General features: G+C 52.2%; 1 protein-coding gene across 1 annotated transcript; it reads right to left on the bottom strand.

Annotated features, from left to right (window-relative positions):
• Nucleotides 1-553: 553 nt before the first annotated feature.
• Nucleotides 554-5062, bottom strand: Mnx1 (motor neuron and pancreas homeobox 1). The gene is made up of 3 exons (XM_045159985.1): nt 4366-5062; nt 1621-1781; nt 554-904 (listed from the first exon to the last, which is right to left on the bottom strand). The coding sequence occupies exons 1-3, from the start codon at nt 5060-5062 to the stop codon at nt 554-556; spliced, it is 1209 nt and encodes a 402-aa protein (XP_045015920.1).
• Between the last annotated feature and the right edge of the window lie 20638 nt (nt 5063-25700).

Genomic DNA, 25700 nt, shown 5'->3' with positions numbered 1-25700 from the left:
CACACACACACAAAAGGTTTGCACTCTCATCCAGTAAAAAACCAGTTTATTTTACATTCCATCCTGGGTGATGGGAGAAGCTAAATAATAATTTAGCATGCATAAGTAGACCTTTCTTTCTTTATATAAATACAATATACAAAAATACAGTACACGTCTGATTTTCAGGAGCTTGAATGCTCACGACATAACCCCTCCCCCCAATACATAAACATAAAACCTTTTTTTTCTCTTTTCAATTCTCAGCAGAATGGCATTTCCAGAGGAGGATTCAAGTTTCCAGAGGTCACTTAACACTGTCGGGTTCTGCCATTTCAGATGCGGGAAGAGGAGGCAGGGGCCTCTCCGGGAAAGAAGTCCGCTCTTCTACCTAACACCTGCCAGCAATACCCGAAATTAAATTAAAAAGAATGAGAGTTCAAGTTTGAACCTCTAGGTCTCCCTCTTGGGGTCTCTCGAGGGCCCAAAGTGGAAGCCCCCCGACCTGGCCTGGCGCGGTGGGCACCGGGCGGGTCCGGGCTTGCGCCCCTCTTGCGGCTGGCTAGCGGGGCTCCTACTGGGGCGCGGGCTGGTGCCCCGGCCCGCCAGGCCGAAGGGGCGGACAGTCATCCTCCGAAGAGCAGTCGGTGGAGGCGGCGTGGGCGCCAGCGCCGTTGCTGTAAGGAAAATGATCTTCGTCATCCTCTTCCTCGTCCTCGTCGGGGTCACTGTCCCTCAAGTCCCGCAGGCGGCGGCCGCCAGTTTTGTCCCCGGCCACCGGCGGCCCTAGCAGCTCCTCCTCGCCCTTCTCCTCCGTGCCTTTGCCCCCGCCACACTTCTGCTTCTCGGCCTCCTGCGCGGCCTGCTCTTTAGCCTTTTTGCTGCGCTTCCATTTCATTCGCCGGTTTTGGAACCAGATCTTCACCTGCGGGTACAAGTGCGTGTGAGAAACCCGCCACCGCCATCCCCAGGAGTCCCGGCTCTGCCCTCACCTGGCCCCGGGGGGATCTGCTGCCCTGGTCCTGGAAAGGGCTTCGGCTCAAGGCCTAAAATGCCGACTGGACAGGAGCTCCTAGCTTCCCCACAGACCTAATTATCAGTAAAGCAGAGCTGGGATGTGTCCCAACTAACTATGCAGATGGGGACTTTTGTACATGCACCCTAGGTCTGTACAGGGACCCGCGGGGCGGCTGGGTAGGTCTCAAGGCATTCTTCTCTTTCTGGAAAAACAAAAACAATAAAACAAAACAAAACAACCTTTTCGAATGTGTAAGGGGACACCCTTTTCAGAACAGGGAAGAGCTTGTTAAATATTCTTTCTTTCTTTTTTAAGATAGGGTCTCACTTTTAGCCCAGGGTAAACTGGAACTCACTGTGTAGTCCCAGGCTGGCCTCGAACTCCGGGCAGTCCTTCTAATCTCTGCCTCCCGTATGACTGCTGGGATTAAAGGTGCGTACGACCAGCTGGGCCTAAATACAGGTCCTGTGCCCCCAACCCCCCGACTCAAACGTCTAGATGTGGATAAAGATCCCTTCCACTAGCCTTGACCTTCACCGAGAACGAATCTCTAGGGGTCAAGACGCAGGGCCCCAAATCCCCACGCCAGTGGCACAGACAGGCCAGGTCTGGTGGTTGCCCACCTGGGTCTCGGTGAGCATGAGCGAGGTGGCCACTTCGAAGCGCTTGGGCCGCGACAGGTACTTGTTGAGCTTGAACTGGTGCTCCAGCTCCAGCAGCTGCTGGCTGGTGAACGCCGTGCGCGGCCTGCGGCACTTCCCCAGGAGGTTCGACTGCGCCTGGGCTGCGGAATGGACCAAAGGGTGTGCGTGAGGCCAAGGCAGGATCTGGTTCCTCCCTCCCACCGTGGCGGACCTAGTCCGTTCCCCAAGGCCCCGCCCTGCAAAGGACAAGGGGGACCCTAAGTGGAATGGGAGGTTTGGGACAGGACCTGAGGAGCTCCTTGAAAAGAGGGCCTGCCCATTGCCTGCCCACAGTGGTAACCTGGGGCAGCATTGGGGGTGTAGTGGTGAGCACGGCTGCCTTCCACAGTGGCCACCGGGATGAATATTGGTAAGAAAAGGGTAGGCTCAAAGGCTTAAGGGGCTACGAACCAGAGACTGAGCAAACCCACCTCCCTCCCTGCTACACCATACCCAAATCAGGTTGGGGAAGAGCCCGTGGTGCTGGTCACACCACCATCTTATCAAAATACAAGACTAGAAAAGGAAGGAAGGAAGGAAGGAAGGAAGGAAGGAAGGAAGGAAGGAAGGAAGGAAGGAAGGAAGGAAGGGGACCAATGCTGAGGCCTAAATAGGTAAGTGGGCTTATTCATTAGAACCCACATTTCAATTTTCTTTTTTACTCTGGACAAGCTCTTCCTTGGTTAACGAAGACTGAAGACTAAGGCTAGAGAGTGGAAGGCTTTCAGCGCCGTTCTCATTACTCAAATTAAAGCTTGGTGTGTTCCAGGGACCTGTCCAGTTTTATTTACATAATTTCTCACGGTTACATCACAGAGGATTTTATGACCACAAAACGAAACTTCCCTTTATTTCCCTGGAGCCTAACAAGTGTTAGACAATAAAAGAAAGAAAGGAAAGGAAAGAAAGAGGCCAGCCCCAGGCAGAGATGAGCCCAGGCTCCCCTGGGATGGGCAATTTGCTTCATAGGAAGGCCCACGCCTCCTGCTTTAGTTAAACAAGGCTTCGAATTCCCAACTTGACAATACATTAGAACTCTAATTAAAACACTGGCTCCGGAGGGACCATTTGGAAAATGCCATCCGATGGGCAGAAGCAACCAATTAAAGGAAACCAAGCAGGTTTTCCTGGGTGAAGGAGAACACATCCCGCGGTCCTCGCTGCATTCCTCACTGCCCCTCAGGATCGGGGACTCGCGCCCCTTTCTAAACTTAAGAGCTGGCTGTGCTTTTAAATGCAGCCACCTTTAGAGACCAGAGATGAAACAGGTGTGTTGACAAAAGGGCACTGCTTTCATCCGTTTTGAGTGTTTGTGGGCTGCGCAAAGACCATCACCCCCAAAGCACCTGGGCGGGGGGTCAGGGAACCCATTTTGGAGTCCATTGACCAGGCTGGCCACCTCCCATCCTTGGAGCACTGACATTGGAAAATGCACTCATAACGGATGGCTTTCCATCCAAGGGGGTTTACAGGGTGTTCTGCGTTTACTGGCTGGGGCCCGCAGAATCAGCGACGTCGGCGCTGCAGCCCCTCCCCCAACTGAACTTAGCGAGAGCTCTCTCTATTCTTTGCTGGGGTCAATGGAACCGGCTCTCCACGGGAAGGGGTGGGTGGTCAGTGGGGTTTGGGAAGAGCAGGGCTGGCTGCGAGCAGTGTGCAGTGTGGTATTCTCACCACCTTGCGACTTTTTGCAGCCCTCTAGGGTCCCGCTTCCCTCTGTTTAGTCACAACCCCCGCTCCTAGCAGAGGAATCTGAATTATGGCAAGTGTTTATTTCTGTTTTCTTTTCTCCCTCCAGTGCCTGCATCTCTCCAGTCTAAACAAATCCACTCAGACGGAAACAATGGGGTCTCTTTGTTTGGGTATTGGTCGGCTGACAGTGTTAAAGCGGTACATATCTTCTGTTCTAGCCGAGAGGAAAGGCAGCCTGCAGGGGTGGGGCGGCCAGCCCGAGAGCCGGCGCGTGCCCGGGAAGCCACAGCCGGCCCAGGCGGGGCGACGTGTTCCCTCCGCTGGCAGAGCAGCGGCCCACCGGCTGGACCTCTCCCTCGCTTCCATCTTAGACAGGGCTCATTAGCTGGTGGCTTCCTGAATTCCGAATCTGGCACCCGCTGCTTAGAGTCCCCGCATTGTTCAGTCCTACCAGGTCCCTTGGTTCTGCCGGGTGGACCTAGTGCCCTTAGGAGGAGGACAGAAACCTTGCAGGGGACCGCCTGGGCCCTGGCTTGGGCCTCTGGAAGCCCATTTCTCCACCTTACCACTCCTGGAGCGGAGGGCTGGTGTGTGTCTAGACAGACCCCATTATGGAGACCCTAGCCGAGTTCGTTTCCCGTGTCTCGTTGACCCTGAAGCCTGTCTAAATCCAGGGCACTCTGTGGTCACCTGTCCTGGACCACTTCACTTCTCCAGCCTGCAGGCTCACCGCCAGATCTCAGGTCTCACACCTCCACCTGCCCCTCGGCGTTGAGGGGAAGAGAAGGCAAGGCCTGCGCGTGGCCATTTTAATAACCCGCCGCCGCGCTCACGCCGCGCAGCCCACGCGGGGCACCGCAGGCCCGGGGATGAAGGGCGGCAGCTTTGTGGCGCTTCCACGCCGACGCTGGGAGCCAAGAGCAAGAGCAGAAAGGAAGGCGGCTGGGGTGGAGGGAAGGTGCGGGAGAGAGCCGGCGTGGACGGGGCACTCACAGTTGAAGTCCGGCATCTTGGGCAGGATCATCCCCGCGGTGGACGCGCGCAGCCACTGGTCCAGCTGGAAGGTGCCCGCGCCCAGCTTGATGGGGTCGGCGGGGTGTGCAGGGTGCGCGCCCTGCACCTGCGGGTACGAGTAGGACAGCGCCGGGTGCTGGCCGGCCAGCGCGGCCGCGGCCGCCGCCGCCGAGTAGCCGTAGACCGGGTGGCCGTAGAGCGCCGCCTGCGCCGGGAGGCCCGCTCCCCCCTGCGCGGCCCCCGGGTGCAGCCCGAGCGCCAGGCCGCCCGCCGCAGCGGCAGCAGCCGCCGCCGCCGCCGCCGCCGCCGCCCCCGGGTGCGCGTGGTGGTGCGGAGCCCCGGGCCCTCCGCCCGCGCCGCCGCCGCCCGCGCCCAGGAAGCCGGGTTTGGGCAGCAGCGCGCAGTGCGCGGCCAGCAGGCGCGGGGGCGACGGGCTGTCGGCCCGCAGGCGGTCGGCTGGAGCGGCGGTGGCGGTGCTGGTGGCCTCGGAGGACGCGGGGCTGCAGCTGCGGCTCGGCCCGCTGCTGGTCCCTCCGCTCCCTCCTCCGCCCCCGGGGCCAGACGCCGAGGCGGCGAGCGAGGTGACCAAGGCCAGCGGCGCGCTCTGCGTGGAGGCGGCTCGCGGGGGGTCCACCGCCAGCAGGGCGTCGATGCGGAAATTTTTGGATTTTTCCATCGGCTTGTTTGGGGGTCTGACGATCAAAGCCCGGTGGTGGGCGACGCGGCCGGGGGCGGCTCGCGGAGTCTGCGTGGAGGTTGGCAAGCCCCGCGGCTTGGGTATGACTGTGGTGGTTATTTGCCCAGTGATCAAAGTCGTCGCCGGAAACTCAGCCGAGGGCCACCATGGTCCGGCGCGCTCTCTCCGTGCGGACCCCGCTGGGACCGCGTTCACACTCGCTTGCACGGACAAACTCCCACGCGAGTTTGGAGCCGCGGAGCTCGGCTGTGCGCGCTGCAGCCCGCAGGCGACCGTGCCGGCCCAGGCCGCTGGCGCCGCGCAGGGGTCCCCGCGCCCCTCCGCACACTTGAAGCTCAGCGCCGCCACCGATTGGCGCGCGCGGCGGGGACCCGCCAGGGGGGTCCGCCCTGCGATTGGCCGAGGGGCGCACCTGTCACCGTCCAGGCCGCCCGTCGCCCCGCCCCCGCGCCTCCAGGTCCTAAGCAGCCGCGGGTGCGGAGCCGCGGTGGGCGGGCCGGGAACGCGTGCGACGGGACCTGGAAGAGCCCTCGGCTCCACGGAGGGGCGTGCCTGCGCTCCGGTGGGTGCTGAGAGCGCCCGCGGGCAACTCCGAGGCGCTTTGAGTGACCTTCAGTGCCTCTCCCGACGCACCTGGTCCCGCCCCGGCTTTCTCCGGAAGCCGGCAGCTGCGCGTCTTCCAAGGCTCCTCGCCAGGCCGGGAAGTCTGTAAACTTCTGCCCGGGCGAGCTCGGTGGTTTGACACCCTCGTGCCGGGCGCTGCGTGGACGACAGCAGCACCCCGACGACTGCCTGGTCCTCAAACCCCCGGACCCTCTCTCCTGGGCTCTGGACGCAGCACGGTGGTTTGAGTCCCAGTCACCAACCCTCCTCTTCAGGTCGAATCTTTTTGTTTTGCAGGTAAGGTCTGAGAGTAACCCAGGTTGACCAGGAACTCGCTCTGCAGCCCAAGGCTGGCCTCGAACTCACAGAGATCCTCCTCACTCGACCTCCCAAGTGGTGGCATTAAAGCTGTGCGCCACCACGCCAGGCTCAGGTCGAACCTTCTTACCTGTTCGTAGAAGTCCGTTGGCTTCAGGTGTGTGTTCGCCGGGCAGGGCGGGTATAAATACGGTGTGAGTGGGAGTTTGGTTTCTGCAAATCCTTGCTAAGAATCCCCACTGAGGTCAAGGTGGAGCGAGTGCCCGCTGGCGCACATGGGCGGTATACCACTGAGACGGACTTCGGTGAGAAACTTCTTTCTGCAGAACGACCTGTTGGCATTCCGGAAAGAGGCGCGCGGGCTCAGACCTAGAAGACCCAAAGGGGCCAGAGTGTGCCCCAGTGCCCTGCGCCAGCCCCCTGGCTGGAAGGAGCCCCGGCCGGCTCTCGCCTCCTCCTGCTGGCCGCAGCCAGGAAGTTACCGAGACCGGAGGAAAGAGACACCGAGCTTGGGAGAATCCAGACTTGGTTCAGGCATGGCTGGAGGCGGGAGAGCTCTGGTACGCCTACACTCACCCCGCGATACACACTTCAAATATTTACAGTATAACCACTTCCAACCCACCCACCTCCCCCTTTTTTTGAAGCTAAAAGAATCACCAGGCAGGTCGGGAAGTCAAGCGGCCGCTAACACAGGGCTTTGTCACACGCTCCATTGGACTCAGGTTATCTTCCCCAAACAGGCGGGGAAAGTGGGAGGGGGGGTCCAGGTTCCTGACCAAGCTTCCTCTGCAGGTGAGGGGTGAGTAAAGGGTAGGACGGGCCTGGGAAGAAGAGGGGACCCTTGAATAAATTGGTGCCAGGCCAGCTTGCTTTGTGACAGGATTTGGAAATGTCGGTATGAATGACGTGTAGTTTCTCCTCCTCAAGACACTTGAAACAGTGGCTGTGCTGACGTGAAGGTCGTTCTGAGACAGACAGTAGTGGCTGGAAGATCAGCAGGAAAGCACTTCCCACAGGCTACTCACCCGGAAATAGAAATTGTAGCAGCTACATAGGTGTCTTCAGGTGATATTCTTTATAATGATTAAAAAGCAGTCCTGGGCTGGAGACATGACTTAGCGGTTAAGGCACTTGCCTGTGAAACCTAAGGACCCAGGTTTGATTCCCCAGGTCCCACATAAGCCAGCTGCACAAGATGGCACATGCAGCTGTAGTTTGTTTGACAGTGGCTGGAGGCCCTGAACACCCATTCTCTCCCTCTCTCAAATAACCTATTAAAAAAAATAAAAAAGGGCTGGAGGGATGGCTTAACAGTTAAGGCCTTTGCCTGCAAAGCCAAAGGATCCAAGTTCAATTCCTCAGGACTCAACCAGATGCACAAGGTGGCACATGCATCTGGAGTTCGTTTGCAGTGGCTGGAGGCCCTGGCACACCCATCTCTATCTCTGTCAAATAAATAAGTTAAAAATGTATATTAAAAATAAAAAAAAGTCCTATGGGCTGGAGCTGGAGTTCAGTTGGTAGCATGCTTGCCTAGCTTACACCACAGTTGATGCCTGGAATCCTGTCAGTCAGGAGCAAGAGAATCAGGAGTTCAAGGCCAGCTGGCTGCAGAGCCCATACAAGTCCAACCTGCTCCCTGTGGGGCACTTTTGTCTTACTGCCCTGATTACCCATCATATCCATCCAGTGAGGAAGAGAGTCTCAAAGCCACTTTCCAGAAGTCCTGCCTGGAGGAGAAGGAAGGATTCTGGGCTGCCTCCACACCCCTAGGACAGAGTGCAGTCTTGACCCCTCCTACAAGGACTTGGCTCTCAGGCTAACTGGTCTTCCCTGCTGTCTCATGGCTTTATCTGCTAGGAGTAGGTTGATTGGTCCCAAGAGGAATGATCCAAAAAGGAGTCACTGGCTGAGGAGATGGCTCAGTGGTTAAGGCATTTGCCTGCAAAGCCTGCTAGCCCCAGGGTTCAATTCTCCAGTACAAATGTAAAGCCAGACACACAAAGTGGTGCATGAATCTGGAGTTCATGGACAGCAGCAAGAGGCTCTGGCAGACCTATACTCTCAAATGAATAACAAAGTTTTTAAAAAAACAAAAGGAGTGGGCTGGAGAGATGGCTCAGTGGTTAAGGTGCTTGTCTACAATGCCTAATGACCCAGGTTCAATTCCCCAGTACCCATGTAAAGCCAGATGCACAAAGTGACACATGCATCTGGAGTTCATTAGCAGCTGCTGGAGCCCATTCTATCTGTCTCTCTTCTAACTCTCCGAAAAATAAAAAATGTAAATAAAAAATAAAAGGAGTGACCATAAATGAAATTTACAGAAGTGGACCTCAGGAAACCCAATTATCCTGCCGCCTACAGTATGCACTTAACAGGGTCGTTTTAGTTGGAGACTGAGTGTTTGGTCTAAGTCTGTGTACCTGTTTCCTCAGCAAAACCATGCTGTGTTTTCATAACTCCCAGAAGAACTTAGTTCATCCCCACTCATTCTGCAGGGACCACACTCCAAAAATCTTTCAAGCCCTCACACTTTAGTCTGCCCGGACCAGATAAGAACACCTGGAAAACAGCCAACAGGAATGTGAAAAGCCAGCAGGCCTAACCCCCCACCCATCAGCACCACCTGTGGGCTGAGCCTGGCGGTCCCCAGAGCCCCTCAGATGGCAGAACAACTTTGCATGTCACACTTGATGGATTTATTTCTTTGTCTGGAAAAGTGGGGGTTGGGCAAATGGACTCTGAAACTGAAGGGCTTGGGCATGATCATATATTCTGCTTCTGTTTGAGAATAAGTTAACACACATTGGAGGTGCCCTGTAAATTGTGTGGGGAGAGGTGGGAGTGGGGAGGACAGGAGCTATCTGGAACCAGGATCATTGTGTGGTTTACAACGTGTGAAGTGAGCATGCTGGGTCTCTTCCTGTTCCCAGTGTCTGTATTGACCCAGCCCAGCTGGCTTTGGGGCAGCCAGGAGCTGGGCTTGGGGCTTGGGAAGTGCTGCGAGGCGAGATCAAAGGTCGGATCCCAACTGTATTACCAGCGTCTCCAGGTAACTGTTCTTTCCAGCAGCCCCAGGGGCTGAATGACAGGCTCTGGGGGTTCAGGGAGGAAGAACTGTCTTTCCCAAGGGACGTCGAGATTAAAGGCCTGGCATACCTTTAATCAACTGACTCCACTCTCTGTCCCTCCTTGCCCCTGCTAATAGGGATCCCCCTCCCCCTCCACCCCTTCTTGCATTAAGTTACTGAATATAGCCCACAGTCTTGACTCCTCCACTACTTAGAAAGGAAATTGGTAAACCAGGTATAATGGTTCAAGCTATAATCCTGGGCTGATTTAGGAGGACCACTGTGAGTTTTTGAGGCCAGCCCAAGAGTACAGAGCAAGTTCCGGGTCAGCCTAGGCTAGAACCTACCTGGGGGAGGGGAGTGCGGGAATGAATGATATATGTCTTTACACCATTACAAGAACTTGAGAACACATGAAGATTTGGAACAACACACACATACCCCAGTAAGTATCCCCATGTTCTTGGGAGGCAGGTGGGCACAACTCCATTACATGTTTTTGCTTCTTTGCAAGAGGAATTAAGCAGGTACAGTACTCATTAACATAAAGGTAGCCAGGAGACGTGGCTCAGGGACAGGGAGTAGGCAGCTTTTCCTGCTGTCACGGGGCACACATTTCACTTTCCTCTCAACTCTTTCCAGAACCCAAACCCATGACTCACTTTCAGAAACGCTCGTGCAGATTACCTAATTGGTCCTGCTGAAACTCCCCGGGGGCCAACTCAGTTCAATTTCAATTCAATTTCCCTTCAGGACAATGGGGCTGGAGGGTGCTTAAAAGGGTGGTGAAGTGAGGCTAGGGGGCAAATGCAGGACCCAGTGGGAGGTGCCCCAACTCCCATCAGGCCTGGCTGGCATCAGTGCCTAGACCTTCCCTGGGGTGGTACCACCCAGCCTGGGGACACAGCGACTCCAGTGGGGTGTGTCTGAGGTCACCAGAAGGCGACCTCGGGAGGGGAGGTCCCATCTCCTCATTCACCCCCATTCCTACAAAGCCCAAAGGCCAAAGGTATCAAAGTCCCTAAGACTGTCCTTTGATCTGCTGACCTCCTGTTTGACCCCGGGAAGTTCAGCCCTTAAAGTGGCTTGCAAAGGAGACTCGGGAGGTAGTAGCAACCTGAAGACCCACACTCCAACCGGGGCACAGCAGCGAAATAACTAGCCTTTCTTTTCCTCTGTGGGCCCGTCCTCTTCAGCTTCTCCTAGGACACGTGGACTTCCAGTCCTTCTTTCTGGTCTCTGCCCCTTCCTATTTTGCCTGCACTGCCTGGGTCAGCTAGAACCCAAGTCTGGGTGTCCTTCTCTACTGGGCTCAGTCTTGGCTGCAAACCACTTTAACAAACATGAGCTTGGTAAGGAGTCAGGGAAAGACTCAGGGTATAAATTCATAAAAACCTAGTAATAAATGGGCCTTGTATTTCTTATAAAATTTTCAGATACTAAAATCTTTGCTGCACTGAGAGGAAGGGACTGACTCTGAAGTCCAAAGCTCTTGACCTGCCCTATGGTTGTTTCTGACCCAAAAAGCCAAAAGTACTTACAATTTCCATTGCACAGCCTGGAAGCCAGGGGTGTGGGTATTGAGGGGAAACAAGGGGGTGCCACGTAAGCTCTTTTAATCAGCCAAGGAATGGAGCCTGCAGCAGAAATGAAGAATTCTTAGGAAACCTACTTTTTTTTTTCCCCCAGCAGAATTTCATTTAATCGGCTTGAGGGAGGCACTTCATGTCACAGTCAGGAAAAAGGTGGGCTGTGGGCTATGGGCTGTGGGCTGCCCCCCCATTTCTGCCAGTGTTCTATTGCAGGCCTGGGTGAATCTCCCACGCGGGAATCTGTATTTTGAAGATGAGAGGAGCACAGCTGGTGTCCTTCCTGAGAGCGCAGGTACCAGGGCTCTTGTGAACAGTGTGAACAGTCATCAAAGCCTGGCTCTGTGAAGACACCTGGGATAGCGCAGCCCAAGGCCTCTTCACACCTGTGGAGGAGGTCACACTGCAGTCTCCTAGCTGACAGCAGCAATACTCCCACCTTGGAAGTAATGATCACAGACATGGGCAAACAAAACCCATTGCTCAAAAAGGGGTGTCTTCCTGGCTTGGCCTGTGCCCACTGGCCTCCTGCTGGGGTGCTTGCGGCAAGCAGGGAAGAAGCCCAAATACACAAACACAGATGTTGCCTGGGAACATTTTAATGCCTCAGTGAGTGAATTTTTTAGTGTATTCTGACTCAAAATTACGGTGAGTAGGAGCTCGCTAATGTCCAAGTCCACAGCAGGTAATGGCAGGAAGTCCTGGCTAATTGGCCTATTCACTACTTGCTGAGGCGGCAGAAGCTGAGCTGCTGGCGGCAGAGAGAGGCGACGGAGGGAGGGATGGGGCCCTGCTGCTGAGGAAGAGCTGCGGGGTGGATGTTCCCCAGGACAGGTAGGTGTGTCTGCTGGCAAGTCTCCCCTTTTTTTTTTAAATTATTTATTTATTTATTTATTTATTTGAGAGAGGCAGACACAGAGAGAAAGACAGATAGAGGGAGAGAGAGAGAATGGGCGCGCCAGGGCTTCCAGCCTCTGCAAACGAACTCCAGACGCGTGCGCCCCCTTGTGCATCTGGCTAACGTGGGACCTGGGGAACCGAGCCTCGAACCTGGGTCCTTAGGCTTCACAGGCAAGCGCTTAACCGCTACGCCATCTCTCCAGCCCAAGTCTCCCCTTTTTAAGGTGCCCCTAAAAATGCCACGCCCACCAGCGGGAGCACACCCCATTCTTCAGAGGGACAAACCAAGGTCTCTGGCTTCAAGTCCCAGGCTTAGTCCATAATCTTTGTCAAATCCCTCAGTCATTCGAATATCCTCACGCAATTCCTGAGCTGGAGAGATGGCTCAGTGGTTGAAGGCCCTTGCTTGCAAAGCCTAAAAGTCCTGGTTAGATTCCCTAGTAACTATGTAAAAGCCAGATGCACAAAGTGGCACATGCATCTTGAGTTCATTTGCAGTGGCAGGAGGCCTGTGGTACCCATTCTCTCTCTCCCTGCAAATAAGTAATAAAAAGATTTTGCTTAAAAACAAAGAATGTCCTTGTTGTGTCTAATAATTTTTCCCAAGTGGCCCTTGCCGCCCCTGGCAGCGTAACTACGCCAGAGGTGCCAGTTTGCCTCTAGTGACGGTCTCCTGTTGGGGGATGCCTTTCTCCGCACAGCTCGCAACTGTTCCCGCGGCGACCTGGCAGGGGGGAGGACCCGCTAGCCCTCCCCATCCTCCCAGCAGTCTCCAGGGCCCGGTGCTTCGGGCAAGATAATTTGGCTAATGAACTCGTTAAAGGGCCCCTGGTGACCCGCCCTGGCCTCCCCTCGGCCCATCTGGGAAATTCCATTGAAAGGCGGAGAGCGCTCCGCAGCCCCCGCCACCTTCTGTCGCTGCAGGAGGCGCGAAGTGGTGACTAGGAACCCCTTACATTAAAATAATTACCCAAAGGAACAGGTGGCTCCCTCCGGACGCCCCGTCGCATCTGCGCCTCGGAGGACCCCAGCCCAGGGTGGGCAGGTCGGGCCGGCTGGCGGGATCCTGGGAAGGTGGAGAGAGGCCTTCCCGGGTGGGAGGATGCTCCCGGGCGCTCAAGCTTCCGTGGGCCCGTTGGCCAAAGCTTGTGCGGAGAGAGCGCCCCCTCCACCCGCGCCGATGGGCAGCCCACGCGGGCTGCGGCTTTGCCACAGTCAGGCACGTGCCAGGACCGAACCTGGCTCGGCAGGGGGATCGGCACCGGGGGATCGCGGGAGGCAGCGCCTTCCTCCCCAGCACCGGAGACGTGTGCCAGTGTGTGCACGCGTGTGCAAAGTGGCTCCCAGTTCTCCCGTCCCCCCAGGGCCCTGTGTGGACTGGAAGAGGACCCCCGAGGTGCGGCTAAAAAGAGCGGCGCGCGGAGGCCCAGGCGTGTGGCCAAACCTATTGCCAAAAACACATATTACAGTAGGACATTCTGTAAATGAGATAATGATACATAAACCCGGATGATCGATGTGACGTGCCTGGATGTCTTCTCTAAATTAGCTGCTCACTTCGACTGCTAATAATGGTGAGTTTATGAAAGCAATTTCAGTGCAAACTGCGAGAGGGTCTTCTTACTCTAATCAGACTGCCTGGCTAATGGACGAGGGGGTCAGGCTGAGAGTTATTGACACGCCCGTGCCCTTAACCTGTTTCCCAATAAAGCTGATTAGTTTTTGTCAATTCATCAGCTGCCGCTTGCTGGAACCGCATCAAGGCCTTATTTGCTCAGGGGAAATCAACAAGTCACAGATCAGCTCCATTAAGGGGCCTGGCTGGTCAGGAGTGCCCTGGGGCTGAGGGACACCCATCAGGCCTCAGGCCTTCCCAGCGCTGGGCACCCCTAAACTCGGAACCCCAAAATATCAATGAGTATGGCAAGGTTGCTTTGTCTGGAGGCTCCCTTTTCTTTTCTCTAACTGCGTGGGAAGGCTGACAGTGGCTGCCACCGAGCTGGGGAGGGGCTGTGCTGTGAGAGGTGGTCCAGGCTACTGTCTAAGGCAAAGCGGAGCCAAGGGATGCTGGATAGTGGGAAGCAAAGGAGGAGCAGGCAGTGTGGCCTGGTTGACCACCCATACCTCCTGAGGGGTCCCGAAGTGGCATGGGAAGGGATGTGTACAGGGCACAAGACCGTGGACCCAGGCTGAGGGCAGGCCAACCAGCAGCTCCAAGGACTGGCAGCAGGGCGCTATTGGGCATGACAGTCCTACATGAGGACTTGACTTTGTCACAATGTCCCACCTATGTGGGAGCTGCCGGGGCCCCTGTGTGGACGTCTGGTTGGGGCGTGAGTTGTCCCCTTTCCCTGTGCTCCAGGTGAACTGGAGTGGAGGAAGAAGGGCCAGGGGCTCAAGCCTCTGGTGCCACTGCTGATGGGACCTGCCATTGCTGGGGGAGGTGACCTCCTGGCTGTGGCCTTTGGGTAAGGGAGGGAGGGAAAATGTGTGCTGTCTCTTTAAGCCCCCAGCCATGGCTGCCTACAGGGCCCCATCCCCCTTCAATTTAATTTCATTAAAACAGAGCATGAATATTTCTATTAAACCTAAAATGAAATATGAAGCCATTTAGACTCTGCCTGCACCAATCACCCAGATTTATGACTTTTATTCATCACATCAAGAGCTTGGAAAAATGAATTTTCTTCACCCAGGAAGGAAATAAAACCTCAGGCTTGGTCATTTCCAGAAAGCTGTTAATTTGACCATGTGGTAATTACTTTCACAATTAACTAAAATACAAATCAACTTGACAAATCGGGCTAGTTTATATATTAATTAGCCCGCTTAAATTTATTCATTATGAAAAGACAATTTAAGGGGACCTACAGTGTCTGTTTTATTGCAATAAATTATTGTAAGGAAATGGGACTAATAAAATATCTTAATATTTAAGGGTATTGTATACGCTAGGGGGGTACTTTATTGACAATTTCATTTTCCAATTAGTAATTTTGTTGTAATATATCTGCGAACCTGGGACTTCTGGTCGGGGAGCTGGGCTCCCCAGGCCGGGCCGGCCGAGCTGCGGAGCGAAGGGGCAGGTCCGCTCGCTTGCAGGCGCGAGGCTCCCGCGCAAGGCTCCGAACCTGCGCCCGCCTGGGTGCGGAGCCCGCCCGCCCGCGGGGTCCTCCTCCCCAAGGCTGCACCGCTGATTTAATAGAATGTCGATAGAATCATTCGATGCCTTTTAGCTTGTGATCTTTATAAATGTCCCTCTATTAAATTAGAAAATGATTCTCTTCTCGTTTAATTGTATTCTTTCGTTTCTTATTTCCAATTAATTAGTCCTATCGACGTTGCAATATTTTAGGCGAGTCGAGTCCGTTTCCAGTTAGAATATATGGGTCAGCACATGCAGTTTCATACCCGACAGAACTATATAATGTAGGTTTGAACTACTCGCCCCCATCTGTCTTGAACACCTGGCCCCTAGCGGTCCGGGCCTCGCCGCTCCCGCCGCCCGATCGCGGGGCGGACCCGCGGGGACCCTGGGCAGCCTTCCCCGCCCGCCTGGGCCGCGCCCTCGGCCCTCCTCGGTCCCTTCTGGCCTAGGCCGGAGTCGGGTCCTGGGGCAGGGTCAGGGCCGCCAGCTTGGTCCCCACCGCCTGTGCTGCCCGACAAACCGTTAAAATTACTTTTACTTTTTTCTTTTTTTGCGAGGGGTGTGTGTGTTTACACGCTCCCGTGTGCATACAGATTCAGATGCGCGCCCCAGGCGGGCGCACGCGGAGGCCAAAAGGGAACAACAAGGGTCCTCCCGTACCCTTCTTTTATCACTCACCGGCGTATTTCCTTTAATTCGGAGTCTTTCCCTCAACCCCTCGACTGCTTTAGTGAGTCCCAGCGACCCCCCAACACACACACACCGAGGCGACCGACGTGTCGTGTGCGCCTTTTTACGTGGATTCTGGGGTCTCTTTAAGCGGAAAGCATCTCTTTAACCTGAGTCATCGCCCGGCCCCACTTTTGCTTCTTATTTTGTTTTTAAAATTATTATTATTAATTAGTTTTGTTTTTTTCGAGGTAGGGTCTCACTCTAACCCAGTCTGAGACTTCACTCTGTAGTCTCAGACTGGCCTTGAGCTCACAGCCATCTTCCCACCTCAGCTTCCCAAGTGCTGGGAGTAAAGGCATGAGCGACCAAGCCCAGCTTATATTTTAAAAATATTTATTGCCCAGTAGTCGCTGCAGACACATGTTTCACTTTGTACATCTGGTTTCACAAGGGATCTGGCAAATCGAACTCGGATCTTTAGGTTTTACAGGCAAGCACCTTAACCTGGAAACCATCTCTTCAGTCCCTGGCTTCTCCCCCCACCCCCACCTCAGATAGGGTCTCATTCTAGCTCAGGCTGACCTGGAATTCACTACGTAGTCTCAGGGGATGGCCTCAAACTAGTGGCAATCCTCCTACCTCTACCTCCCGATTGTGGGGGGGGGGGGGATTAAAGGCATGCGCCACCACCTGGCTTTGGCTTCTTTTTAAAATTGGTATTTATTACTTACTTTTAGACAATGTCTGGCTTTGTAGTCCTGGTGGGCCAGCAACTAGCTTTATAGCTCAGGCTGGCCTTGAACTTGCACTTGTCACCCTATCTCTGCCTTCTGAGAGCTGGGACACCATGCCTTGTCTTAAAGTTGTTTTTAAACAGATGGCCTTGAACATTGTTATCTTTCCCCTGTCCTCTTACCAGCAGAGGCGCCTCTGTTCATGTGGGACTGCGTGGATGTCACCTCAACAGCGCTGGTCCCCACAGCTGCTTGACACCAGCAGCCAATTTGGTGGAAACAGAAAAGCACTGGCTTTTCCTTGTTAATTGTCAAGGGGTTAATTCCTTCTGGTACAGGTGTAGATGCTCCTCTTCCTTCTGGCAGATTTATAAGGCTGCCCTTGGGGACTGGGGCCCCTCCTTAGCACAGGACACGAGGATGCTCTGCACCCTCGACAACCTGTGTCTCACAAAGGAATAACAAAGGAGCCCGTCTCAAGGGCTGGAAGGTTTCTGGAGCTCAGCTCTATTGGCCCAGAATTTATCCTTCAGGAGGCAAAGGTAGGATGATGTATGGTGGTTTGAGGCCACCCTGAAACTACAAAGTGAGTACCATGCCAGCCTGGGTTAGAGACCCTACATAGACAACAAAAACAAAGAAACAAAAAACCCTAGGAAAAATAAGTCTCAAGTATTGACCACAACAGCAGCAGGATCCTGCCCCTCCTGCGCTGAGCTTTCCACTGGAGACGTTCAGCTGGCTGTCCTCCTTTTTCCAGTTAGAAGCTATGATTTCCACTGGCAGAGTGAGGGGTCAATAAGCCCAGCAAGCCCAGAGCAAGCCCATCTGCAGCTTCCAGCCCCTCCTCCAGCCCCTGGACCAGGAGAACCAGAGCTGGGCTCATCTCCATGCCAGGTCTGAGCATGATCAGAGCAACGGCCTGAAGCAGGTTTACTGGATTGGAGCAGGAACCTCCCTTCCGGCCATTGGCTGTCCATGCTGAGTCCTCAATTGTCCCCTTCCTCTTCCCTGAGTGACCTTTGTGTACAGTTTCTAAAACTATGCTATTTGGCATGATCCAAATCAGCAATACTTTTTTGTATGGGAGGGGCTTGAGGTAGGGTCTCACTCTGGCCCCGGCTGACCTGAAATGCACGATGTAGTCTCAGGGTGGCCTTGAACTCATGGTGATCCTCCTACCACTGCCTCCGGAGTTCTGGGATTAAAGGCGTGAGCCACCACACCCGGCTCAGTAATACTTTTTAAGCCTTTGTATGGCCAGTTTGGTATGGAAAGACCAGTGGGAATTAAAATGCCCTTTCTGTGTACAAGAAAGTTCAGTACCAAGGGGACAGCATCGACCAGTGTGACAAAGGATAGGGAAAGGGAGGAAGCAGTACTTTCCAAAGAGAAAAATTGCAGTCTGGCATAAGGAGTGATTGCAGGCATTGTAGACCTAGCCCATCTCCCAGAATGCCTCAGAAGGAAAGAACACTGGGGTGCCCAGGAGCAACACCAGAGCCAGCCGCCCGCCTGTGTTGTCCGGGGCGGGGGAGGAGATCTGTCCTGCCTCTAGCCTGGCTTGCTCTCATTAACGATTCCTTTGGCACTGTGTTTTATGTCTTTGGGTCTCAATTTCATCATCTGTGAGCTTTTCATTTTGCCATTCCCATAGTCATTTTGAGGATGTTAAAATAATCAAATATAATGGGAAGCAGTTTTTTTGCCATTCCAGTTTATTGAAACAACTAAGTTTAGGGCTTTATTTGCATACAGAAAAGTGCTGAAAACAAGTATGTACAAAACAGTTTCATGGACTTTAAAATACTCTTTTTTTTTTTTTTTTTGGTTTTTCGAGGTAGGGTCTCACTCTAGCCCAGGCTGACCTGGAATTCACTATGGAGTCTCAGGGTGGCCTCGAACTCATGGCAATCCTCCTACCTCTGCCTCCTGAGTGCTGGGATTAAAGGCGTGCGCCACCACGCCTGGCTACTAAAATACTCTTTCTAAAGCTAGGTGTTGTGGTGCACGTCTTTAATCCCAGCACTCAGAAGGCAGAGGCCACCCTGAGACTACAAGGTGAATTCCAGGTCAGCCTGAGCTAGAGTGAGACCCTACCTCAAAATAAAAAGTAAAATACTCTTTCTAGTCTGTGTTTATAATGACTGAGTAGGAAGCCAGAGAGAAGACATGCCATGGGTGATGAACTGTTACCATTAAACACAGTCCCCCGTACTTCAGCATGGAGGGCTTGAGACAGAGGCTCACAAGGCCACCCTCTCGTATAAACCCTAAAAAACAATTTTTTTTTTTCTTTTGAGGTAGGGTCTTGCTCTAGCCTAGGCTGACCTGGAATTCACTATGTAATCTCAGGCTGGTCTTGAATTCACAGCCATGCCCCCTACCTCTGCTTCCCGAATGCTGGGATTAAAGGTGTGTGCCACCACGCCTGGCTCTAAAAAGCAATTGTGTGTGTGTGTGTGTGTTATATGTGTGTGTTGTGTTTTAATATGGAGAAGAGGGTTTGCAAGTTGGTTGAGAACCCGATGCAGCTCAGTTGCCAAGTGTAACCTTCGCCTCATTTTACAGTTGAAGGGCAGCTTTGCGTCATTGCCCCAGTGTACATCCAGAGAGGGGCACAGTCAGACTTGAACCCACCTGCTCTGACCCCAGCCATGCTTCTTGCAATTGCTGTGACTCCAGGTGGATGCCTTCGCCTGGCTTGGCCTGTAAGCAGGACTGCTTTTTGACCATAAACCAGCTCCTCTCAGACCTCAGCCACTGACTTTGTAGCTTGAGTGGCAGCTCAGCCGTCAGTGTGGGAGAGGGACATGGACAGCCGCTGATTAGCTTGTACAAGGACAGCAGCAGGAGGCTACGTGAGTCGCTTGGAGGAAATGACCTGGGTGGGCAGTGGAGAGAAAGAAGAGGTGAAAAGCCTCCAGGTCGATCTGGTTTCATATGGAAGGCTGCAAAATCAAGTCAGGAAGGTGGTTCCGACTATGGGAAGGCACATGTTAAGCACAGACGCAGGTGGGTAGTGGTGAAGGCGCTTGCCTGCAAAACCAAAGGACCCTGGTCCGACTCCCTAGGACCCATGTGAGCCAGATACACAAGGTGGCGCATGTGTAACTGCTAATCCATCTCTCCAGCCCTATTTTTAATTTTTTGAGTAATCTTCATGCGATTCTTCCTAACATGTGTATTATTTTACATCTCCACCAATGGTGTACAGGATGCTCTTTTTTTCATATCCTTTCTGACACGTCTATCTTTTCAATGGCATGAGGCCATGGCGTGCACCTACCCAAGGGTCCGTGTGGAGCACACTGTCTTGTGTCCTGTCGGCGATTGCTACGCTTTCTGTGGGAAATGTCTGTGTCTAGTCTTAAGTCAAACTATTATTATTTATTTTGCTATCAAGGTGTATGAGTGCCTGATATAGTTGGATATCAACCATCATCAAACATGGCTCTGTTTTCTCTCCTCCACAGGCTGCCTGTTCACTCTGCACTTTCTTTGCTTGTAGACTCGCCTGATGTAATTCCTGATGCCCACTGTGAAGCTCTGATCTTGTTTCCTGTAGCTTTAAAATATATATTTAGTGGGATGAAGAGATTGTTCAGTAGTTAAAGGCACTTACTTGTAAAGTATGATGGCCCAGGCTCGACTTTCTACTACCCAGATGCACAAAGTGGCACATGTGCCTGGAGTTTATTTGTGGTAGCAAAGAGGCCTTGGCATGCCCATTCTCTCTCCTCTCTCAAATAAATAGAAAATAATTTAACTTACTTATTTGTATGTGCATGCATGAGTGCTAGGGTCTCTTGGCACTACAAATAAACTCCAGACACATGTGCCACTTTACATCCAGCTTTATGTGAATGCTGAGGAACTGAAACCAGGCAGGCAGGGAGGTTTTGCAAGCAAGTACCTTTAACCATGGAGCAATCCCTGTAACCCATACCAGTAGCTTTGCATGTCCAAGGAACAAAAAAATCATCGCCAAGACCTATGGTTAAACAGTTTCAGTCTTATGTTTAATTCTTTAATCCACGTGAGTTATTTTTACTTTGCTTTTGGTTTTTCTTTTCTTTATTTTTTTTATTGACAACTTCCATAATTGTAGACAATAACCCATGGTAATTCCCTCCCTCCCTCCTCCACTTTTCCCTTTGAAACTCCACTCTCCATCATACCCCTTCCCTCCCTTCAATCAGTCTCTCCTTTATTTTGATGTATCATCTTTTCCTCCTCTTATGACGGTCTTGTGTAGGTAGTGTCAGGCACTGTGAGGCCAAGGATATCCAGGCCATTTTGTGTCTGTGGAGAGCACGTTGTACGGAGTCCTACCCTTCCTTTGGCTCTTACATTCTTTCTGCCACCTCTTCTGCAAAGGACCCTGAGCCTTGGAAGGTGTGATAGAAGCTCCACTGTGGCACAAGCAGAGCAGAGGGTGGCCATCACCCCCTGCCAACACAAGGTGGACAATAGCAACAGGAGAGTGTGCCAAACACTGGCAAAGGGACACTGGATGCAATACCATAAGCCTGCCCCCAACAATACACTGTCTCCCAGAGACATTTCTTCCCAAGTCTCCATCAGCTCCAACAACACACTGTCTCCCAGAGACATTAACTCCCAAACCTCCATCAGCTCCAAAAACACACTGTCTCCCAGAGACATTAACTCCCAAACCTCCATCAGCTCCAACAATACACTGTCTCCCAGAGACACTAACTCCCAAACCTCTATCAGCTCCAACAATACACTGTCTCCCAGAGACATTAACTCCCAAACCTCCATCAGCTCCAACAACACACTGTCTCCCAGAGACATTAACTCCCAAACCTCCATCAGCTCCAACAATACACTGTCTCCCAGAGACACTAACTCCCAAACCTCCATCAGCTCCAACAATACACTGTCTCCCAGAGACATTAACTCCCAAACCTCCATCAGCTGGGAACCAGCGTCCAGCCCACCTGTGCTTATGGAGCACCCCGAATCAAACCACCACAGGCAGGAAAGACATTTTATCAATATTGCTTCTTCTGGTCTATGAATTTTATTACTCTTTCTTCTTCTTTGAACTTGGTTATTCTATGAACTGTGCATTTTATACACCTTTCTTTTCAACATTTTATTTATTTGCAAGGAGTGATAGGGAGAGAGAGAAAGGGAGAAAATGGGTACACCAAGGCCTCTAGCCACAACAAACTCCAGATGCATGCACCAATTTGTATCTGGCTTTACATGGGTACTGAGGAATCAAACCCATGTTGTTAGGCTTTGCAAGCAAGTACCTTAACTGCTGAGCCATCTCTCCAGCCTGAAATGTGCATGTGTTTGTAGCCTTCCTCAATTTCCTTCATAAATGTTTTCTAGTTTTCACAATACATATCTTTCACCTCAGTTAAAATAATCTATATTTTGGTTATTAGCGAGCGAGAGAGAATGGGTTTCCAGGGCCTCTAGCCACTGCAATAAACTCCAGATGCATGTACCACTTTGTGTATCTGGCTTTACGTGGGTACTGGGGAATTGAACCCAGGTCATTAGGCTTTGTAGGCAAGTACCTTAACCACTGAGCAATTTCTTCAGCCCTTAGGATTTTAAAAAATATTTATTTATTTATTTATTTTGTTTTAAGATAGAAAGAGAATTGGCATGTGTGGTAATTTCTTCAGGTGTGCCCCATAAACTCAGGTGTTCTCAGTGCTAGGTTCCCAGCTGATGGAGATTTGGGAATCAATGCCTCCTGGAGGCAGTGTATTCTTGGGGGTGGGCTTATGGGTGTTATAGCCAGTTTCCCCATGCCAGTGTTTGGCACACTCTCCTGTTCCTGTTGTCCACCTGATGTGGGCCAGGGGATGATGCCCACTCTCTGCTCATGCCATTGTTTCCCCTGCCACCATGGAGCTTCCCCTTGAGCCTGTAAGCCAAAATAAACCTTTTTTTCCCCCCACAAGCTGCTCTTGGTTGGGTGATCTCTGCCAACAATGGGAACCTGACTGCAACAGCATGCCAGGGCCACCAGCCACTGCAATTGAACTCCAGACCCATGGGCCATCTTGTGTTCATGCATGACTTTGCGCATATGCATCACCTTGGGCACTTGGCTTATGTGGGTGCTGGGGAGCTGAATCTGGGTTCTTAGGCTTTGCAGGCAAGGGCCTCAACTGCTAAGCCATCTCTTCAGCCCCTTCTTGGTTTTTTTTTTTTTAACATTTTTTATTGACAACTTCTATAATTATAAACAATGTCCCATGGTAATGCCTTCCCTCCACCCACTTTCCCCTTTGAAACTCCACTCTCCATCATATCCCCTCCCCCTCTCAATCAGCCTCTCTTTTATTTTGATGTCATGATCTTTTTCCTCCTGTTATGATGGTCTTGTGTATGTAGTGTCAGATACTGTGAGGTCATGGATATCCAGGCCATTTTGTGTCTGGAGGGAGCATATTGTAAGGAGTCCTACCCTTCCTTTGGCTCTTACATTCTTTCTGCCACCTCTTCCGCAATGGACCCCAAGCTGGCTATGTTTTCTCATTGTTGTGTTGATGGATCTTGGTTCTTTCTGGTATTTGCTGCCATCGCTGAGCAAAATGCCATTGTGTGTAGGTACATGTCCATTATCCATTCTCCAGCTGATGGGCATCTGGCCTGTTTGCAAGTCCTTCTGTTGTTGGAATGAACCCCTGGCCAGAAGCATCTTACAGGAGGATAGGGTTTTATTTCAGGTTTACAGGCTCCAGGGAAAACTTCATCATGGTGGGAGAGCTGCCTCGGCTCATCACACATCCATAACAGACAGAATGAACAGCCCAGCTCATGCTGGCTCTCTACACACAGCTCACACCAGGAGGCCTGAGCCGACTCTCCTTTGAATGCATTCTTGAACTCAGCCTGCTGATGCTGATGTTTTGTGAGCATTTTGCATCTCTGTCTACCGGGGATATTGACCTGCAATTCTCTTCTTGCACCTTTCCAATCTGGCTTTGGAATGCTGCACTCCTACAGTGAGCTGCGGAGTGTTTCCTAAAACAGACATTATAAAGATCTTCGTAGTTGCTTTCTCTGATGGAGTCTGATGACGGAGCCCAGCAAAGGCCAGAGGGGCTGCACACCCAGCCTTTCCAGTCCACTCAGAGCATCGGGCTGAGAATCGCGTGGGAGACACGGGCTCTGATGAGCTGTGAGACAAGTGGACACCCAGGAATTGGCTTGGAGAAGAGCTAGTGACACAGGAGTGCCAGGCTGCAGCAAGGGGGCAGGAACCGGGGTGAAACTCAGGCCAAGGTGATTGTGGAATGCTGCCAAATTCATGGCAAGGAGCTTTGGTGTTTGCCCACTGGGCATTAAAATACCATGAATCATTGACAAGAAACCAAACAGTGCTGCATCTATATAACAATTTGAACTCATATTGCTCCAAGTAAAATCAAATTAGAAGCCTTGCCCCAATTAGACTATGCAAACGCTGACACAGAGCAAAGCTGTGTTTGCGGTTTGCGGGCGGCAACCCCAGCTGACACCTCGCACCGCGTGGATACTCTCAAGCACGCCCGTCCCAACGCCAGGCTGTGTCAACATTCTCCCTCCAGATAATAAATATGACACACAGCACACACTGCTTTTAATTGCATCGATAAACTGGGATTAACCCCCAAGTCAGCCTTTACTATTGCAATTAAATGTCCTCAAATAAATGGTTTCCTCAATAAACAAATGGAAGGGGCTGTGTTTGCCCTGAGTAATAGCAGGTGTAATATTTTACCCGCTAAAGCCAGGTATTAAGCGGAATCACTTGCAGGCCCTGATTTATTCCATGAGATCAGAAAGTCATCTTTCATATTTCTTGGGCCACTTTGGTACTGTATAAACAGCTAATGACACACTAACTCGGCCCGCCATGACCTTGCCTTCCATTGAAGCCACCAGGTCTCAGAAACTAAGAGTCGAGGGTCCTCCAGGGAGCCCTAAAGGTGGATGATCTTTGGATTTTGGTCTTTGGAGTCTCCAATTCAAAATTCCAGAGCGGCGAAGACCTATGAACTCAGTCAACAACCCAGGAGCTCTCCATGAACATGCTTACACACTGGCTTTCTGTTGCCGTCAAAACAGCCAGATGTGAGCTAGAGAGATGGCTTAGCAGTTAAGGCACTTGCCTGCACAGCCAGAGGACCCAGGCTTGATTCCCCAGGACCCATGTAAGCCAGCCGCACAAGGTGGTGCATATGTCTGGAGTTCGTTTGCAGAGGCTAGAGGCCCTGGTGCGCCCATTTGCTCTGTCTCTCTCTGCTTGTGAATAAATTTTTTAAAAAAGCCAGACGCTTCTCCTGAAGGAGGCAACAGTGGGCAGGTTTGCTGTGGGCCCCACTGAAGCCCCGCCTTTCAGAGCCTTCACACCTTTATGGTGAAATTTCTTTTCCCTGTTTATTTTATTTTATTATTTTTATTTATTTGAGGAAAAGAGAGAAATAAGCAAGGAGAGAGAGAGAGAGAGAATGGGTGTGCCAGGGCCTCCAGCCACTGTAAACAATTCCAGATGTGTGTGCCCCTTTGTGCATCTGGCTAACGTGGGTCCTGGGGAATTGAACCTGGGTCCTTTGGCTTTGCAGGCAAACACCTTAACTGCTAAGCCATCCCTGTGTGTGTGTGTTTTAAAAAATATTTTATTTATTTACTTGAAAGAGACAAAGAGGCAGAGAGAGGGAGGGAATGGGGACACCAGATCCTTTGGCCATCTCAAATGAACTCCAGGCACATGGGCCACTTTGCGCATCTGGCTTGTGTGGGTACTGGAGAATTAAATCTGGGTCCTTAGGCCTCACAGGCAAGCACCTTGACCTTTGAGCCATCCGTTCAGCCCTCCTTTTGTTTTTGGTGGTTGGGTAGTTGGGTGGCTGGGTAGTTGGTCTGTTGCTCAGGCTGACCTGAAACTCATTCTAGCCCAAGCTGGCCTGAGTTTGCCCTGGTCCTTCTCCCTCAGCCTCCTACGTGTGAAGACTACAGACATGCGCCACCACACCTAGCTTCACAGGAATTATATATTTTTTAAAATTTTTTGTTTGTTTATTTATTTGGGAGCAACAGACAGAGAGAGAAAGAGATGGAAAGAAAGAGAGAGAGAATGGGCACGCCAGGGCTTCCAGCTACTGCAAATGAACTCCAGACGCGTGCGCCCCCTTGTGCATCTGGCTAACATGGGTCCTGGGAAATCGAGCCTCCAACTGGGGTCCTTAGGCTTCACAGGCAAGCACTTAACCACTAAGCCATCTCTCCAGCCCAAGAGTTCTATTTTTATTTATGAGAGAGAGAGAGAAAAAAAAGCATGTGTGCACTAGGGTGTCTTGCCACTGCAAATGAACTTCAGATGCATGTACCACTTTGGGCATCTGCCTTTTCTTGGGAACAGGGGAACTGAACCTGGACCAGCAGGCTTTGTAAGGAAGTGCCTTTAAACACGGAGCCATCTCCCCAGCCTCCACAAGGAATCCTGAAAGCCATGTTTCTCCCCATCACAGGAATGCCTTCCTCATTTTGACGTTTCATGGAGGACAGGCTCTGGTGGTTCTGAGCTATGTGGGC

This window comes from Jaculus jaculus, chromosome 10 (assembly GCF_020740685.1).
Source record: "Jaculus jaculus isolate mJacJac1 chromosome 10, mJacJac1.mat.Y.cur, whole genome shotgun sequence".
In the NCBI taxonomy this organism is placed as follows: domain Eukaryota; kingdom Metazoa; phylum Chordata; class Mammalia; order Rodentia; family Dipodidae; genus Jaculus; species Jaculus jaculus.
This window is presented reverse-complemented; position numbering and strand designations above follow the sequence as displayed.